This window comes from Papaver somniferum, chromosome 9 (genome assembly GCF_003573695.1).
Source record: "Papaver somniferum cultivar HN1 chromosome 9, ASM357369v1, whole genome shotgun sequence".
Lineage (NCBI taxonomy): Eukaryota > Viridiplantae > Streptophyta > Magnoliopsida > Ranunculales > Papaveraceae > Papaver > Papaver somniferum.
The window spans coordinates 139,145,837-139,163,858 of record NC_039366.1 but is presented as its reverse complement, the minus strand read 5'-3'; the positions used below and the strand labels follow the sequence as shown (position 1 = coordinate 139,163,858).

The 18,022-nt window shown below is 36.6% G+C and overlaps 4 protein-coding genes across 4 annotated transcripts; all 4 read left to right on the top strand.

The window, feature by feature from the left end:
• Nucleotides 1-5,120: 5,120 nt before the first annotated feature.
• LOC113310870 (beta-fructofuranosidase, insoluble isoenzyme 1-like) lies at nt 5,121-7,073 on the top strand. The gene is given in 6 exon segments (XM_026559685.1): nt 5,121-5,178; nt 5,180-5,878; nt 5,946-6,132; nt 6,230-6,468; nt 6,573-6,666; nt 6,783-7,073. Coding segments are annotated over 6 exon segments (1,452 nt in total). The 5' UTR covers nt 5,121-5,125; the 3' UTR covers nt 6,963-7,073.
• A 303-nt stretch (nt 7,074-7,376) lies between these two features.
• Nucleotides 7,377-11,244, top strand: LOC113310829 (beta-fructofuranosidase, insoluble isoenzyme 1-like). The gene is made up of 7 exons (XM_026559626.1): nt 7,377-7,589; nt 8,560-8,568; nt 8,676-9,532; nt 9,627-9,785; nt 9,919-10,157; nt 10,268-10,358; nt 10,948-11,244. The coding sequence occupies exons 1-7, from the start codon at nt 7,409-7,411 to the stop codon at nt 11,161-11,163; spliced, it is 1,752 nt and encodes a 583-aa protein (XP_026415411.1). The 5' UTR covers nt 7,377-7,408; the 3' UTR covers nt 11,164-11,244.
• Nucleotides 11,245-11,458: 214 nt separating this feature from the next.
• LOC113310828 (beta-fructofuranosidase, insoluble isoenzyme 1-like) lies at nt 11,459-14,724 on the top strand. The gene is made up of 6 exons (XM_026559625.1): nt 11,459-11,757; nt 12,130-12,138; nt 12,248-13,116; nt 13,227-13,385; nt 13,471-13,800; nt 13,883-14,724. The coding sequence occupies exons 1-6, from the start codon at nt 11,577-11,579 to the stop codon at nt 14,093-14,095; spliced, it is 1,761 nt and encodes a 586-aa protein (XP_026415410.1). The 5' UTR covers nt 11,459-11,576; the 3' UTR covers nt 14,096-14,724.
• A 103-nt stretch (nt 14,725-14,827) lies between these two features.
• Nucleotides 14,828-17,466, top strand: LOC113310830 (beta-fructofuranosidase, insoluble isoenzyme 1-like). Its single transcript, XM_026559627.1, has 7 exons — nt 14,828-15,039; nt 15,177-15,185; nt 15,296-16,170; nt 16,264-16,422; nt 16,507-16,745; nt 16,832-16,928; nt 17,063-17,466. Exons 1-7 carry the CDS (start codon nt 14,958-14,960, stop codon nt 17,270-17,272), a joined length of 1,671 nt encoding a protein of 556 aa, XP_026415412.1. The 5' UTR covers nt 14,828-14,957; the 3' UTR covers nt 17,273-17,466.
• The last annotated feature ends 556 nt before the right edge of the window (nt 17,467-18,022 follow it).

The following is an 18,022-nucleotide window of genomic DNA, read 5'->3' as shown; positions in this document are numbered from 1 at the left end:
TTCGGAGGCTTCTTGTAACAGGTAGGATTCGTACATGTTTGCTTGTTATGATGACCAAGCTCAAAACAATTACCACAACGAATAGATCTCCTGTGCGGCCTCCCTGGCGGCCTCTCATATCTGCTCAAATGCCTATTAGATTGTGGTCTCCCTGGCGGCCTCCTAACATCAGGTACATCGATAATATCACTACCTTCATAAACTTCAGGCCTGTTATAGTTCGGAATAGGATGAATTGCATGACTGTAGGCATTATTGAAGTATGAAGTAGTGAAATAAGGTTCAACAAAATCATATGGATTAGAACCAGACATTGTTATCGATGCGAAAGCATGCACACATGGAAACCCATAGACGCGCCACCTCTGACAGGTACATGTCCTTGCCTCAAGGTTAACACTATGAGAACTGTCCCCTTCTTCCACTTTATAAACATGAGTATCGGACTGTATAACCAGCCAGGTTAAACCCCCATCAATAAGAGCCTTCATCTTATTTTCATTCTTCGGTGTGAAAATTGTTATGAAACTATTACCCGTATTCCGCCTTTCTGACATCATACTCATCACATCCTTCCTTATCTGATCCAGAAGAGCATTTGCAGGGAGCTTCTTGTGTACCATCATCCAACTATTGAAGGATTCAGCAAGAGTAGAAGATGTCCTACCATACCTACAACCCTGGAAAAAGGCATTTGACCACTTCTCTGGAGGGATATCTTCAATATAGTCGGCAACCCAACCACAACCAAGACCCCTAATAGTAGCGATGGCAGTTTGGAAACCTTCGCGACTAAGAGCATAAGCAGCAGCTTGAAAAGAATCAATAACTGCACCATAACTTTCGTCAGATGCATTAATAGGTAAGTTCATCTTAAGATGATAATAGCAGAAACTATGGAAGGCTCCAGGAAAGTAAAATGGAATCGCTCTCTTTAATCCTTCTGCACGATCAGATAAAAATGTGATTAGCCTTTGATCATGATCAAGAACATTACTCAAATTCCTAATGAACCATTCCCAGTTATCATTATCTTCACCAGGTACCAGGGCCATGGCTAGTGGGAAGAAGCCTGCACAGAAAAAAAATATAAAATCAAGCCAGCGTCTACATGAAGTATGTGTAGCTAAAAAATTGCATAATGGCTCATGCATCTAAACTAAATAATGCATAAGACATGATGCATCTAAAACAGAAAATGATGCATAACCAGAAAAGTGAAGACAAATAATGCATAATGTCTTATGCATCTAAACAAAATGATGCATAAGACATTATGCATGTGCATAAAAAGGATGCATAAAATCAATAAGTGAAAACCATAATGCATAAGACATTATGCACCTAAAACAAAAAATGTATAATGTCTTATGCATCTAAAACAGAAATGATGCATAACCAGAAAAGTGAAAACAAATAATGCATAATGTCTTATGCATCTAAACTAAATGATGCATAAGACATTATGCATGTGCATAAAAAAGGATGCATAAAATCAATAAGTGAAAACCATAATGCATAAGACATTATGCACCTAAAACAAAAAATGTATAATGTCTTATGCATCTAAAACAGAAATGATGCATAACCAGAAAAGTGAAAACAATAATGCATGAGACATTATGCACATATATAAAAAGGATGCATTATCAGAAAAATTACCATTTTCAGCATTGATAGCGGTTGCAGCCATGAGGCATCCTCTATATGTCCCTGTAAGAAAGGTAGCATCGACATAAACCACGGGGAGAAGGTAACGGTAACCATGGATGCATGCCTCGAAAGCAATAAAAAGACGCACAAACTTATTTGAAGGTTCCCCATCTTCTAATTCAGCTGAACTATCCTCGTTCGCTTCAGGTTCATCCGTTTGAACTTGAAAATCAATCCAACTCCCAGGATTTGTGCTGCGAATGGAATCTACATACCATGAAAGATGCGAATACGACATGGCTTCATCACCAAATATATCCTCATACACTTTCTCTCTTCCGTTGTAAGCTTGGTAGTATTTCACATTGATACCGTAGCTAGTTTTGAAAAACTTTGCCAAATCAGATGCTTTGAAACTCGGATCACTTCGTATTTCATCCTTGATCAGACTAGAAACAAATTTACTGCTGAGCTTGTGGAAAAGCCTTTCAGTTCCAACACCACAGGTATGACTGCTCTCATATTTCTTAACCTTAAGCATCTTGTTTTCAACATCAACAACACAAACCTTATACTCCCAAGGGAAATTTTCTTTTGAGCATTTTGCATAGAACCTGCTAGGTTCATTCTTCTTATATACAAGAACACGCCCAGCTTTTAACTCGTATTTCTTCACTACGATACGTACCTCTACTACACCTCCAAAAAACACTTTACCAACTTCACCAAGTAATTTATCCCAACCTTAAGTCCTAAGAACCTTGTTAACAGGCACATAACCATCTTCAAGGAAATTCACCATAGCTTGTTCGGGTTCAGGTTCTATTACAAGACTACTTGAAGCTCTATTACGACTTCTGGAAGAATTACAACCAACTTCGACAAGTAAATAAAAGCTCTTCTGACCTTTACAGTGGCAACGAGATACAAAACATTGAAGCAGAATATCAGAATCAACTCGCACAAACTTGCTTCCATCATTAAAGGAAAATCTGACATGATGCGGTAATAAACGAGTCCAGTTCTGGCAAACGGCTGTCTTCAAAGACTCCAAAGTTGTGTTGACATCAACAGGATGTGCTAAGAATTCACTGAATTAGTGAATTACAGCTAGTGCATTACCAACAGGCATTTTCACCCTGCAAAACACAAAAGAGAAAAAACCAAACATATCTATCCTGCATATTGCTTCACAAAAAATTCTTACTCAAAATTAAAAGATCAAATCAACAACAGCAAACAATCTACATTAACCATAATCAGATGAGAAATCAACAGGATATCAAAATCAATAACAGATAACAGATCAAAAATAAGAATGGAAAAACAAATCAAATAAAAAATCCAACAGAACAGAAGCAAAACCTAGTAAATTGGTATGTCAACATCGGAACATGAAATGGAAACAAAAAAATTTAATCGAAAAGATCTACATTGATGTTAACAAATTCAAAACCTAGAAAATAAACAAAAATTCAAAAACAAGCTTAAAAGATTTAAAAAACGATTCGAAAAACTAAATTAAGCTTCGGAAACCTAAAATAATAGATCCTAATCTTACAGAAACTAAAACATAGAATCGAATCAAGATTAAACAAAAATCAGAATCAAGATTGGAATAAAAACGAACGAACCTGAAGCTTTGCTAAGTAAATTGAATCTCTCTCGGTAATCAAGGACAAGTGAGGCTAAAGCTTGCTGAGTAAATTGAATCAATCTCTCGATAATGAATCTCTCGAAAATAAGCAGGATATACTGAAACTGAAAGTGAGGCTAAACTGGGAAATAAAAAAGAAAATAAACGAATTTTGAAAACTCTGGGCCTGCAAATAATTTGTTAGATGCTTTTGGGTGCGCCCGTGAGATTTTGTGAGGATGGGTTTCACAGTAGGAAAGTGTGTAAGAATGGGTCTCCCTGTAGTTTTCACTTAGCATTAATTATGGGATTTTCAAGTATCCCCGTGGAAACGTTATTCTAGCTAATTTGGAAAACTTTTTCAAAAAGGAAAAAAAAACTAACTTGGAAAAGAATTAGTTACTGGATTTGAAACTTTGGATAAGTATTCCACCTAATAAATCTCATATTTGTTATTTTGGTGAACTTATTTCATACATTTGGCAGGCTCTTTCATTTCAGGATTACTCAGAGTAATAATTACCGTAATTAATTAGTGCTTATCTAAATCCATTCTGATACCGTACAGCTACATCCCCTGCAATGCAATCAAGTGATATAACTACGGTCACATATCAAGATATACTGTATTACCTAATTTATAGATAAAACCTAGATAATATTTCTGTCCTTGTTATTATCGCTTTACAAAGGTAGCAGTCAATGTCACTCTAATCCGTTTATGCGGAAAAACTTGTTTGGTCTCTCTATAAATACATACATTCATTCTCAGGCTTTCATCCATCTTTCAAGAAAACAAATATCGTCATAAAGAATCATCAAAAACAATGGTGAAGTTCATTAGTTGGTTTACTCTTTGTTGTTTGTCTTATGCTTCAATCTCAGTGTCGAAGCATTGCATAAAATATATCCTGAGTTTCAATCACTTGCAGCAGTGAAAGCACCGGTGAAACTAGGACATATAAGAACTTGTTTTCACTTCCAACCTCCCAAAAACTGGATCAACGGTACGCTGATTTAATCAGTCTTGTCTGTGTTAATATCATGTTTTAGTATTTTTATCATTCAAAAAATATGCCATGGATGAGCATCACTGATTTTTGGAAACGATTTCTTTTTTTCGCATACAATTAAGGATTTCCAGGAACGGGGGCAATGGATTTTTACTGCATACATGTCGTTTGTTTCCTTCTTAAGCACATGCGCCTTTTTACTTTTTAGAATTAGAATTAAATTTTTTTGACTGGATTGACTGGAAATACATCGAGTTTGACTAGGATTGTTAGACATCAGAGGTTTTTTTTTCTCTTCTTCCATTTTTGGTTTATATTGTTCATTGATTGGTATGCTGAACAGATTTCAGCATTGATATAGCTTAGTTTTAACAATATAACATTTTTTTTGTATTTGTCAATCTCATTTTTCCAAAAATAAATAAATAGTTGGGATTGTGTTATCAACAATGCATTTGGCAGTGTAAATTCTGGTACAATTTTTTTTTTAGTTCCTACTACAGTTTAGTTTTGGCTACTAGAATTCCTGATGGGATTTTGTCTAAGTCTTTCAAAACTGATTTTGATACAATTCGAGCAGTATACTGTATTGGTTTATTTTCCTATTTGTGCATGCTAGATTTTCATTTATGTTTAGCTAACCATATGTTTTGTTTTTTTTTGCTTTTTTGCATGGCACATAAATCTCTGCATCAAACTATCAAACAGATCCAAATGGTATGCTATTACATTCTTTATCTTGATTTGTATTAGACATAGATCGTTTATTTTATTTCATAATAGTTTAGTTTTTTACTCATGCTATGATTTTTTAACAGGCCCAATGTATTATAAAGGCGTTTATCATCTTTTCTACCAGTATAATTCCAAAGGGGCACGGATGTTGGTCAGGTTCTGCTACTATACTTCCTGGTAACAAACCTGTTATACTTTACACCGGTACTGATCCCGACGAGAATCAAGTACAAAATATTGCGGTGCCAATGAACTTGTCTGATCCATTCTTAAGAGAATGGGTGAAGCCTGATTACAACCCAATAATCAAACCAAGAATTGGTGTGAATGCGAGTGCGTTCCGAGATCCCACAACTGCATGGTGGAGTAAAGACGGACATTGGAGATTAGTAGTCGGTAGCAAGAGAGATATGAGGGGAACGGCAGTGTTGTATAGAAGCAAGGATTTTATTCATTGGACTAAAGCTAAACATTTGTTACATTCTTCTGCTACTACTGGTATGTGGAAGTGCCCCGATTTTTATCCCGTGTCGCTGAATGGGAAGCAAGGATTAGATACGTCATCGGTCGGTGATGGTGTTACACATGTGTTGAAAGTGAGCCTTGACCTTACAAGGTTTGAATATTACACTCTTGGTCAATATTTTACTAGCAAAGATCGATATGTACCAGACAACACTTCGGTTGATGATAGTACAGGGTTAAGGTATGATTATGGAAATTCCTATGCATCCAAGTCATTTTTCGATCTGTCAAAGAATAGAAGAATCTTGTGGGGATGGGCTAACGAATCCGATCGAACTCCAGATGATCAATTTGCTAAAGGCTGGGCTGGGTTCAGGTAATTATCCTTTTCTCTAAAACTAAAGATATGGTCTGAGGATTTCATTTCCATTTATCTTTTTAAGTAATTTTATTTTTTCATTATAGGCAATTCCGAGGACAGTGTGGCTTGATAGAAATGAAAAACAACTCTTACAATGGCCTATTGAAGAGGTTAATCATTTACGAAGCGGTCGCGGTCGAGTGGAGATGACCAAGATATCTCTTCATAAGGGAAGTCGCATTGAGATTGAAGGAATTACTCCTGCTCAGGTATGCTATTTATAAGATCGAATTACGATATCATAAACATTTGCTCCGCTTTGAATTATGATGTATTTATTTACTTGAGTGAATTTACATTTTACAGGCTGATGTTGAAATTACATTCCGTATACCAAGTTTGGAACATGTTGAACCATTTGATCCTAAATGGGTTGATGCTGAAAGACTTTGCGGCGAAAAAGATGCTAGTGTCTCGGGTGGCATCGGACCTTTTGGATTGCTAACACTGGCATCAAGTGACTTACAAGAATACACTGCCGTATTTTTTAGGGTCTTCAAATCAAATGACAAACATAAAGTGCTTATGTGCTCTGGTGGTATTAGGTACCGTAAGATGCACTCTTTTGATTTAATTACTTTCTTCAACTAAAGAAAGAAGTTGATTTGGTTGCTGATTTGGTTTCTTTTTTCCCGTCAAATTATTGCAGGTCTTCTTTAACACATGACAAGATGTACAAGCCCTCTTACGGAGGTTCCGTAGATGTTGATATTAGCAATGGAAAGCTTTCCTTGAGAAGTTTGGTAAAACTTTTAATCTCTATATACTTTAATTGTTAACTGTTTTTCAAATAATAATATATTTTAATTCTAAAATTTCACATTTTTTTTTCCTTAATGTATATGATGTTTGGTTGCAGATCGACAATTCAGTTGTAGAGAGTTTTGGTGCTGGAGGAAAAACATGCATCTTATCGAGGGTTTATCCAACATTGGCTATTGGAAATAATGCTCATTTGTATGTTTTCAACAATGGAACTCAGGCGGTAAAGATTGGGAAGTTGAAAGCATGGTCAATGAATAGTCCCTCGATGAATTGAAAAAAAATTAGTCCTCTAATTTGAGCGAGCGTTGATAGGATTTTGTTTCAGGAGAATAATATCCATCATGTTGTCCGATGGTTCCTTGTCAAAATTGTCCATATGAGTACATATAAGGATGTTACATGTAGATAAGAATGTTACATGTAGATAAGAATGTTACATGTAGTGTCAATTGGAAATAAAGTAATTCATCTTTAGAATATTTTATTTACAGTAAACTTGTTTAAGTTTTACTTTTTACTTTTATTTGCCGTATCAAGTCTTTTCAAGTCTTGCATTTTTGAAAGAAAGTCTTCGAGTCATTGGACTGGTACAGGTTTGGTTGGACCGATTGATTGCAGGGGGGTGTCGATTAGTAAATGTTAGCTGTGGTTTCTTGAATATAAATAATTCTTCTTCAAATATCTTTTTCTTTAGTTTTTCTGTTTTAAGGTTCATTGGTTATGGAGATTCTAGCAATGCTTGTTCCATTGCTACTGGTTCCATTATGTTTTAGCCTTTTAGTCAATGGGGTTCAGGCATCTAACAAAGTACTATCAGATATTCAGGCTACTAACAAATCTAATGCTTGGAGTCTTTACAGAACAGGTTATCACTTTCAACCTCAGAAAAATTGGATGAATGGTAAGTTCCTATTTCTTGTTTAAGTTATTTGTGCTCTAGTATGAAATCTCAATCTTAAATGAGCTACTGTAAATTAGCGTATTACTGTCATAGATTATGTAGTGAACTGTTTAGTGATTAGCACACAAAAACTTGATAATTAGACATTGCTTGTTAATTGTAGTTTTCCATTCAGATCTGTAAATCCCAACATACAGGGACCTTTATTAGTTTCATGCTCCTTAATTTTCCTGATTTTAAGCAAAATTTCCACTTGCATATTCTGGTGGCTATTCCCTCAAATACTAATTTCATTGGTTTTGATGGTTGGGGTTGACCCATCAAGAACTGATTGGAATTTGTTATTTGGTTTCGGGTTATTGATTTCGAATTTTTACGAGTTCTGGCGTTGTTTATATGGTTGGCGATATTGCTGATTGATGGGGTGTTATAATAGGACCTTGAATGTTTTAATTATTATGGTGATGTGCAGTGGAGTGCTATTGGTAGATCTAGAACTGCTGTTACTACTACTTTAACTGGTTGTACTGCTGCAAATTTGTTGATATTGAAACTTGAAAGTAGCATATTACAGAGTTTGTTAGAAAAGAATGCGTCTGAGATTTATAATAGGGTATATCTTCATGGTGTGTTTGTGGAAGGGTGTGGAACATTATTTGCAGCTAATCTCATTCAGATTATAGTTATTGCTGGTTGGTTTAGTGCAACACTGGGATAAATTCATCAGTTTGTTTCAAGCTAACAGAACTTGTTGTTTTGAGCTTCAGCTGTATGCAAGAACATTACTTGCTTTTGTTTTTTTGAAGCAAGGACAGAACTTGCTGTGGACTAATCTCCTTTTCTTTTCTTTTTTTTTGATAATGTGTTAGACTATTCTCACTGCAGATTACTATTATTTTTTGTCAATTGCTTAGTGTCTAACATTAGTTTCTTTCTTGAATGGCACTCTAATATCTGCAACAACAAACAGACCCAAATGGTAAGAGTTCATCTTATATTTCTTTCGGTTAATATAGACCATTTTAATGTCTTAATTCTTAAGTTGCAATTTTCTCATTCAATCTCGTATTATCTGATTTTGAACAGGACCAATGTACTATAATGGTACTTACCATCTGTTCTACCAGTACAATCCCGAAGGTGCTGTATGGGGAAACATTGTGTGGGGGCATTCTGTATCAAAGGACATGATCAATTGGCTCCCTCTTAAGCCCGCAATCTATCCTTCAGCTCCATTCGATATCAATGGTTGTTGGTCGGGGTCCGCAACTATCCTCCAGGGGAATAAACCTGTGATACTCTACACAGGCATTGATACAGAGAATAGACAAGTGCAGAACATTGCAGTACCAAAGAACTTATCAGATCCTCTCCTAGAAGAATGGACGAAACCTGACTACAACCCCTTGATAGAACCAATCAATGGGATTAATGCTGCCTCATTTCGAGACCCGACAACTGCATGGTTGGGTAAAGATGGGTACTGGAGATTGGTAATTGGAAACGAGAGCAGTAACAAAACGGGAATGGCATTACTGTATAAAAGTAAAGATTTCATTAAATGGGTTAAGGTCCAATATCCATTACATTCTGCCCAAACTGGTATGTGGGAGTGTCCAGATTTTTTTCCTGTATCACTAACAGGAAAAGAAGGTTTAGACACATCTGCAACTGGAGACCGAATTAAACATGTTTTAAAAGTGAGTCTTGGTGAGAAGACCACTGATCACTATACGGTTGGTCACTATCTTTTGAGTAAGGATCAATATGTACCTGATAATACATCTGTTGATGATTCGACGGGATTAAGGTATGACTATGGAAACTTCTATGCATCTAAATCATTTTTTGATGCATCGAAAAAGAGGAGGATCCTGTGGGGATGGGTTCTCGAGTCCGATACCAAAGAAGATGATATTGCTGAAGGATGGGCTGGCATTCAGGTGGTTTATTAATGATATACGGTTTTCAGATCTATATAGTACAATTAAATGGTTGGCTCGTATGTGATGCCTTATCATCACTTCATATTTGCAGTCAGTTCCTAGAACCTTATGGCTTGATAAAAACGAAAAACAACTTCTGCAATGGCCAGTCGAAGAACTCAAAAGTTTGAGAAGAAAAGAATTTTCCATGACAAATATATCTCTCACCAAGGGAATTCTTTCTGAAGTTGAAGGAATAACAGCTTCACAGGTATACAACTGTGAAGAATTATATTTTAGAGTATCTTAGAATTTCTATTTGCTGTCAGTTAAAAGATAATGTTTTATGCAGTCTCAGTTTTGAGCTTTCACTTTATATGATTCTATATTTCTCTACTTCATAGGCCGATGTTGAAGTTACATTTTATTTGCCTAGTTTAGAGAAAGTAGAGTTGTTTGACCCTACTTGGGTTGACGCTGAAGCACTCTGTGGTAAGAAGGATGCTACTGTTCAAGGTGGGGTTGGACCTTTTGGATTGTTAGCATTGGCTTCTGAAAATTTGACGGAATATACGGCAGTCGTCTTTAGGGTTTTTAAAGCTCAAGACAAGCACATAGTACTTATGTGCTCAGGTGGTGTAAGGTCAGCTTAACTTTGTTTATGATACTCATAAGACACTCTCCTATGTATGCTAACAAAATGTAGAATCACCAGCTGACTTGTATTTTCTGCAATGTTTGGTATAAAATCAGGTCTTCTCTAAAACCAGGAGTTACAAAACAGTCTTATGGAGCTTTTGTAGATGCAGATTTGAGAGGTGGAAAGCTTTCTCTGAGGAGCTTGGTATGGTTCTAATTACAGTATTTATTAAGTAGCATTGAAATAAAAAATAGTATAGTTTATTCCTTTGTTCTCTGTGGTTGTTTTCCACTGTTCATAGGAACAAATTAAACCAAGATTCAGTCTGAAACCAAAGCCTGTATGCAATTACATCCTGGCTCTGCTTTAACCTGTTTGAGTGCTGCTGAAAGAACCAAGAAGGAAAACTACTTTTGTAACCATGTTTTAACAACATATTTACTACTTCTGCTGATAAAGTATTTGGCTGGATTACTACATTTATCTGTTTAACTGTAACTACATTAAAAGGTTCGGCAACGACAAGTACTTCCTCCATCTTAGTTCCATGGTCACATTACTGTTTTGTAGCGCCAATTCGTACCCATTTTAGTTCCATATCCAAACAAGCTCTGTGTATTCTTTTCCAGATGCATGATCCTAGTTTCGGGGTGGATGATGAAGTAGATTATGTTTGGACTAATTTTTTCACTTCACTTGCAGCTTAGCTCTTTGCGTATTTGGTTATGTTGATTTGTTTTGAGTATTGATATGTTATCTTTGAATCTTTTTCGCTTTATTGTTTCTGTTGCAGATTGATAATTCAGTGGTCGAAAGTTTTGCTTCTGGAGGAAAAACATGTATAACGTCCAGGGTTTACCCAACTCTTGCACTGGGGAAAAATGCTCACTTGTATGCTTTCAACAACGGTACTGAAGCTGTTGAAATAGCAGAGTTGAAGGCATGGTCAATGCGAAGACCAAAAATGAATGTTAAAGCACAAACACGAAGAAAACTGGATCGTGATTAACATAAATGGCATCAGGATTCAGATGCAACATAATCATTTTTAAATACATTGAATTAGTTCAGAAATAGAATAAGGTCATCATCATGTTTAGTATTCTCTCTGGCCCTTGGAATAAATGAATGTATAAGGGATCCAAGGTTAAGGAAGATTTTAATATTATATTATTACAGTTATATTGAATATTCCTTATTCATAATTAACAAAATAAAAACTCTATTTATCAATTATTTAAAGTCAAGATGTAGTATATTATAATCAGGGTTAGTACAAGTTGCTTAGTTGTCTTCTTGATTAAAAATCCAAGAGTTTGAAGTTAAAAAGCCTGGTGTTGGCTTTTTATCATCTTCATCTCATTTTCTTCTTTTTTTTTATGTTTATTCCTTACTCTATGTTCTTAGATTTGATTGTAACTGATGGCGATTTTAGAAAGTTCTGTTCATTTGATTAAAATGATTTTCGTCTTCTTATGCTTTACTCTCATAAGCAACTATGGGGTTGAAGCGTTTAACAACGACGTATCAGAAACTGGATTGGATGGGGTTGGAGTTAACAGAACAGGCTATCACTTTCAGTCTCCCAAGAACTGGATCAATGGTAAGTTCTCACTTCTCACTTAATTGTGTTTAATTTTGTACACAACATATCATCATTAGTTTGTTTGATTAGTTTTTCAACTTAACTAATCATGTATAATCAGCATTTCAACTTAATCTAATCCCGGACCTCCGTCATTTATTTCTCGGAGATAAACGTCCATCATACCCCGTGGAATCTCGGTGTTTCACAAGCATTAACATAAAATGGGATTAGAAGTTTTAGCTCTTGCTAGCAGTTCCATTATTATTATCTCAACTAGTACTGTTTTATGTTTTCTTGCTATGTGTTGTCAACTAAAGTACTATTTTAACATTGTTTCATGCTTCTTACTTGGATGGCATTCAAACCTCTCCAACAACAATTCACCAGACCCAAATGGTAAGCCAGTCTTAACTCTTACACATACATGAGAAATCTTTGTTGTTTAGTTACTTAGAGTTACAGTGGCGTTCTTAAAAGAACTCTCGTGATCTTCAATTTGCAACAGGACCAATGTATTATAATGGAATTTACCATCTTTTCTACCAATACAATCCTAAAGCTGCTGCATGGGCAAGTGATATAGTCTGGGGACATTCTGTATCAAAAGATATGGTCAACTGGTTTTGCCTTGATGTTGCAATGGCCCCTATGGATTCATTTGATGTCAATGGGTGCTGGTCAGGTTCTGCCACTATCCTCCCTGGTAACAAGCCGGTGATGCTTTATACTGGCATAGATATAAATAATGTACAAGTTCAGAACATTGCTGTGCCAAAGAATTCATCGGATCCCTTACTTGTAGAATGGAAAAAGCTACACAAAAATCCATTGATTTTGCCACCCAATGGCATTAACGCAACTTCGTTTCGGGATCCAACAACTGCATGGTTAGGTAAAGATGGGTACTGGAGAATTCTTGTCGGTAGCGAGAGAAGTAATCTTGGGACGGCGTTGTTGTTTAGAAGTAAAGATTTCATGGAATGGACAGCATCTGAAAATAACTTCCATTCTGCACCAGATACTGGTATTTGGGAATGTCCAGATTTCTTTCCTGTGTCACTGAAAGGTAAAAAAGGATTAGACACTTCTGAGAGTGGAGCCGATGTTAAGTACATTTTAAAGGTGAGTGTTCAAAGAACATGGTCTGATTTCTACACAGTTGGGGCCTACTGTCTGAACAAGGATGCGTATGTACCTGATAACACTCCAGGTAATCATTATTCGACAACTACAGGACTAAAATTTGATTATGGGAAATTCTATGCATCTAAAACATTCTTCGATGAGGCGAAAAACAGAAGGATATTGTGGGCGTGGGTTAACGAATCCGATTCTGCAGCAGATGACTTTGCTAAAGGATGGGCTGGTATTCAGGTTTGTTTATATCAGTGATATCTATTTAATATGATGTTGTCTAGAGTAGCTGATTCATGTGCAGATGATATTGCTAATACTAGTAGTTTTTAACCAATCTTGTATTATAGGCAATTCCAAGGACACTGTGGCTGGATAGAAATGGAAAACAACTTCTACAGTGGCCAATCGAAGAGCTCAAAACTTTAAGAACAAACGAAGTGAAGTTGAAAAAGACACCTCTCACCAAAGGAAGTGTATTTGAAGTTCAAGGAATAACAGCTGCACAGGTATTCCGAGTTAGAATCAATTTAAGAGCAATGTGTTAAACTTAGTAGCCATAATTTTACTGACTATGATTCTGAATATTCACAGGCTGATATCGAAGTTAGATTTCGTTTACCAAGTTTGGAAAATGCAGAATCATTTGATCCTTCGTGGAATGACGCCCAACAGCTCTGCGGTAGGAAAGATGCTACTGTTCAAGGTGGCATTGGACCGTTTGGGTTGTTAACTCTAGCTTCTAAGGACTTAGATGAATACACGGCTGTATTCTTTAGGGTCTTCAAGGCTCAAGACAAGCCTGTTGTGCTTATGTGTTCTGGTGGTATCAGGTCATCACTGAAAGTAGAATTAGATAAACCCTCATATGGGGCTTTTGTGGATGTCGACTTGATTGACGGGGAAATTTCTCTAAGAAGCTTGGTAAGAAATTCTATCTTCATCTGTTGTTTTAGAGTGAGAGGTATAAACTATTTCTACTTAAATTTGTTAAATTTGATTGCAGATTGATCATACAGTGGTAGAAAGCTTTGGTGCGGGTGGGAAAACGTGTATCACGACTAGAGTTTATCCAACGTTGGCAGTAGGAATGGAAGCTCATTTATACGCTTTCAACAACGGTACTGAGACTGTTGAGATTAAGAGACTAAATGCCTGGACAATGCAGACACCTAACATGAATCTGGGCCATGAGATAAGTTTGGCGTTCCCAGCTTAAACATAAGGTCAATCAATTATCATTGGCGGAGGAGTTACTGAATTCTGGGAAATCAGTCCATGTTACTCTATTCTTGCAATAGAAATGTAGAGTGATGCTGAATGTCTTCCATCCTGCGAATATAGATTCCATTTTCTTGCTATCTGCCCCCCTCCTGTTTCTGTTTTTCTTTTCTTTTTATCAATAAATTCTTTTGCTTAAAAAAAAAAAAAGATTCCAGTTCCGATTTGTTTCATCAGTACAGCGTTGCATGATGCTTGTGATCCAGTCAGTGGTCCTGCCATATGTGGACTTGTTCCCCTTCTCAATTTTCCCAAACACCAGCAAGTATTAACAATGTCAAGCCCCTTCATAGGATCAACCAACAGCATGAAGGTGACTGGCCTGCTACATGAGTTACATATGAATTGATTCTGCAGAAAAACTGGAAAAGCATGTATCAAGTCAAGGGTCCATATAATTCTTGCACTAATGGAAGGATGATAACGCCGTTGATAGTGCTGCTAGTTTTGCATATTCACCATTATATGGTTCTAGTAGTGGTAGCTGACTAGCTATCCGCATCAGCATCTCTCACACTGAAAGTTACAGAGGGGATGAATGTGAAGTGGAGGCAAGATTAATGAAAGATTTAAATATTACAAATTTCTTCAAGTCAAGAGTCATTGTATATTATAATCAGCACTAAGTTGCTTGCTTAGTTGTCCCTTAAATTATTTAGAATTGTTGAACTAGTAATGTACCTGGTAATTTCCTATCTCCTGTACTTCTTTTATCTTTTCTATGTTTCTTCCTTAGTTCTATTCTCAGAGTTTACAAAGTCTGAATCTCATAAGGAACTGTCTGAGCATTTAACCAAGTCATGTCAGAAACTGGATCATCAGACGGGTTAGGAATTAACAGAACAGGTTATCACTTTCAGTCCCCAAAAAACTGGATTAACGGTAAGCTCTTCTGCTTTCTCATTTAGTGCTTATAATCATTGGTAGTTTGATCATATTGATTTATAAGAGTGATATTCTAACAATTTTCATTTTGTTACTTGAATGGCATTCAAACATCTTCAATAAACAATTAACAGACCCAAATGGTAAGTTAGCAATCTTCATTTTGTTACTACATTAGCAATCTTTTCTCTTGTTCCAAGGGTGTTACGCCGATGTTCTTATTAGATTTCGCATCACTTTCTATTTGAAACAGGACCTATGTATTATAACGGCATCTACCATCTTTTTTACCAATATAATCCCAAAGCTGTTATTTGGGAAAGTGCACTTTCATGGGGCCATTCTGTATCAAAAGATATGGTCAACTGGTTTCGCCTTGATGTTGCAATGTCACCTACGGAAACGTATGATATCAACGGGTGTTGGTCAGGCTCTGCCACTATCCTCCCTGGTAACAAGCTGGTGATGCTTTACACAGGCATTGATATAAACAACGGACAAGTTCAGAACATTGCCGTACCAAAGGATTTATCAGATCCCTTACTCGTAGAATGGGAAAAGCTAGACCAAAATCCTGTTATCTTGAGACCGGATGACATTACTCCGGATAAGTTTCGAGACCCGACTACTGCATGGTTAGGTGAAGATGGGCATTGGAGAATTCTGATAGGAAGCGAGAAAAACAACAAAGTGGCGGCTTTGTTGTTTAAAAGTAATGACTTCATGACATGGACAGAATCTGAAGATGCATTTCATTCTGCTGAACCCCATACCGGTATGTGGGAATGCTTGGATTTTTTTCCAATGTCACTGAAAGGGAAAGAAGCATTAGACACTTCTGCAAAGGGAGACGATATTAAGTATGTCTTTAAGGTGAGCATTCAGGATACATTTACCGATTTTTATACAGTGGGGAACTATTTTGTGAACAATGGTGAGTACTATATACCTGAGAACACAGTAGGCGATCCGTATTCGCCAGTTACTGGTCTAAGATTAGATTATGGCAAATTCTATGCATCTAAAACATTCTTTGATGAGGCGAAAAACAGAAGGATATTGTGGGGATGGGTCAATGAGCCGGATTCCAATGCAGATGCCATTGCTAGAGGATGGGCTGGTATTCAGGTTTGTTTATTACTCTATCACAGTCTGTTTTTTTACCTTAATCTTTGTGAATATAACGATTAACGATAACTTCGATTTGATTTGATCTAATAGTCAATTCCGAGGACACTGTGGCTGGATAAAAATGAAAGACAACTCCTACAATGGCCAATCACGGAACTGGAAACCTTGAGAACAAATGAAGTGGAGTACACTAAAAAACTTCTGACCGAGGGAAAACACTTTGAAGTTGAAAACGTAACAGCAGCGCAGGTATGTTCGGAAAACTCAATTCTTAACTCTATTTTATGGTCTTGTTTGTTAGATGTTTGTTTACTTACTATAATATTTTCACAGGCCGATATCGAAGTTACATTTCGTATACCGAATTTAGAAAATGCAGAAGTATTTGATCCTTCATGGGTTGACGCCCAACAGCTCAGTGGTGAGAAAGGTGCTACTGGTAAGGGTGGGATTGGACCATTTGGATTGTTAACCTTAGCTTCTAAAGACTTAGAAGAATACACAGCAGTATTCTTTAGAGTTTTCAGAGCTCAAGACAAGTATGTGGTGCTCATGGGTTCTGGTGGCAGCAGGTTGGTTACAAATTCAGTTACGAACGTTTTTGAAGCTGCACACCAATTATAACCGAACTAACTTGATGTTTTCGAAATAAACATAGGTCATCCTTAAGAGGAGAAGGACTACTACATAAACCCACATATGGAGCATTTGTGGATGTTGATTTGGTTGATGGGGAAATTTCTCTAAGATGCCTGGTAATAATTTCTATCTTATATAGTAGTTTTCTTCTGTAGCATTATTGATCATTGTGTAGGGGTGGGAATACGATTAAATGGTTATCTTTGCTGCGCATATTTGTTTGTCTGATTTAATTCAGTTGTGGTTGCAGATCGATCACTCAGTGGTGGAAAGCTTCGGTGCCGGAGGAAAAGCTTGTATCACAACTAGGACTTATCCGACGCTTGCAGTAGGAAAAGAAGCCCATCTATATGCATTCAACTACGGATCAGAGACTGTTGAGATTGCAAAATTAAATGCCTGGACAATGAAAACACCTGAAATGAATCTCAATGACGGGAAAGCCTTGCTGCGCGAATGAGATTGTTGGAGCCGGAGTTACTGAACTGGTGGAAGTCGGTCTATGATATAGCCGTCACTGTGGCTGTTTGTTTTTGTTTGGCCAGCTTGAGCTTGTTCTGTCTGTCAGTTGTGGTGGTGGTTGTTTTTCTTTTTCTGAGACTGATTGGTTCTTTTTACGTTGGATAATCCGAGTCTCTTGGTGGCCTTGGTTTTTTTTTTTTTACTTTTCTTTGGTCATATTTGTCAGAGTCCCTATCCCCATAACTTCCATTTCCCATCTATAATACCCTAAAGGAATATACATCAAATCTTTAGACTTTTTGTGTAGACCTGTAGACCAAGGGGTTAAAAGAGGCTAATGAGGTTAATCAAGCTATGATTAGCAGAATAGCATGGAGGTTAGTTAGTCATTCTTATGACCTATGGGCACAAATCATAGAAGGCAAATACTTTAAGAAAACAGGAGCTCTTCCTTATAAGAAGAAATCAAAAGCTTCTTGGATATGGAACTACGTTCTCCAAGGAATAGAACACATAAAAAGAATATAGTGTTTGGGAAGTGAGTGATGTTCCATAAACATTTGGGAAGATAGATGGTTACCAACCAATGATGAGATTCTAGCACAATCTGTTCCCAGAGGAAACTCAAACATAACCTTTGTGTCAGAGTTAATCAACACTGACATTAATAAGTTTAATATTAACTTATTACATTTTGTTTTTAAAAATTTTACGGTTAAGGAAATTTTGAACATTGAACTGTACTCAA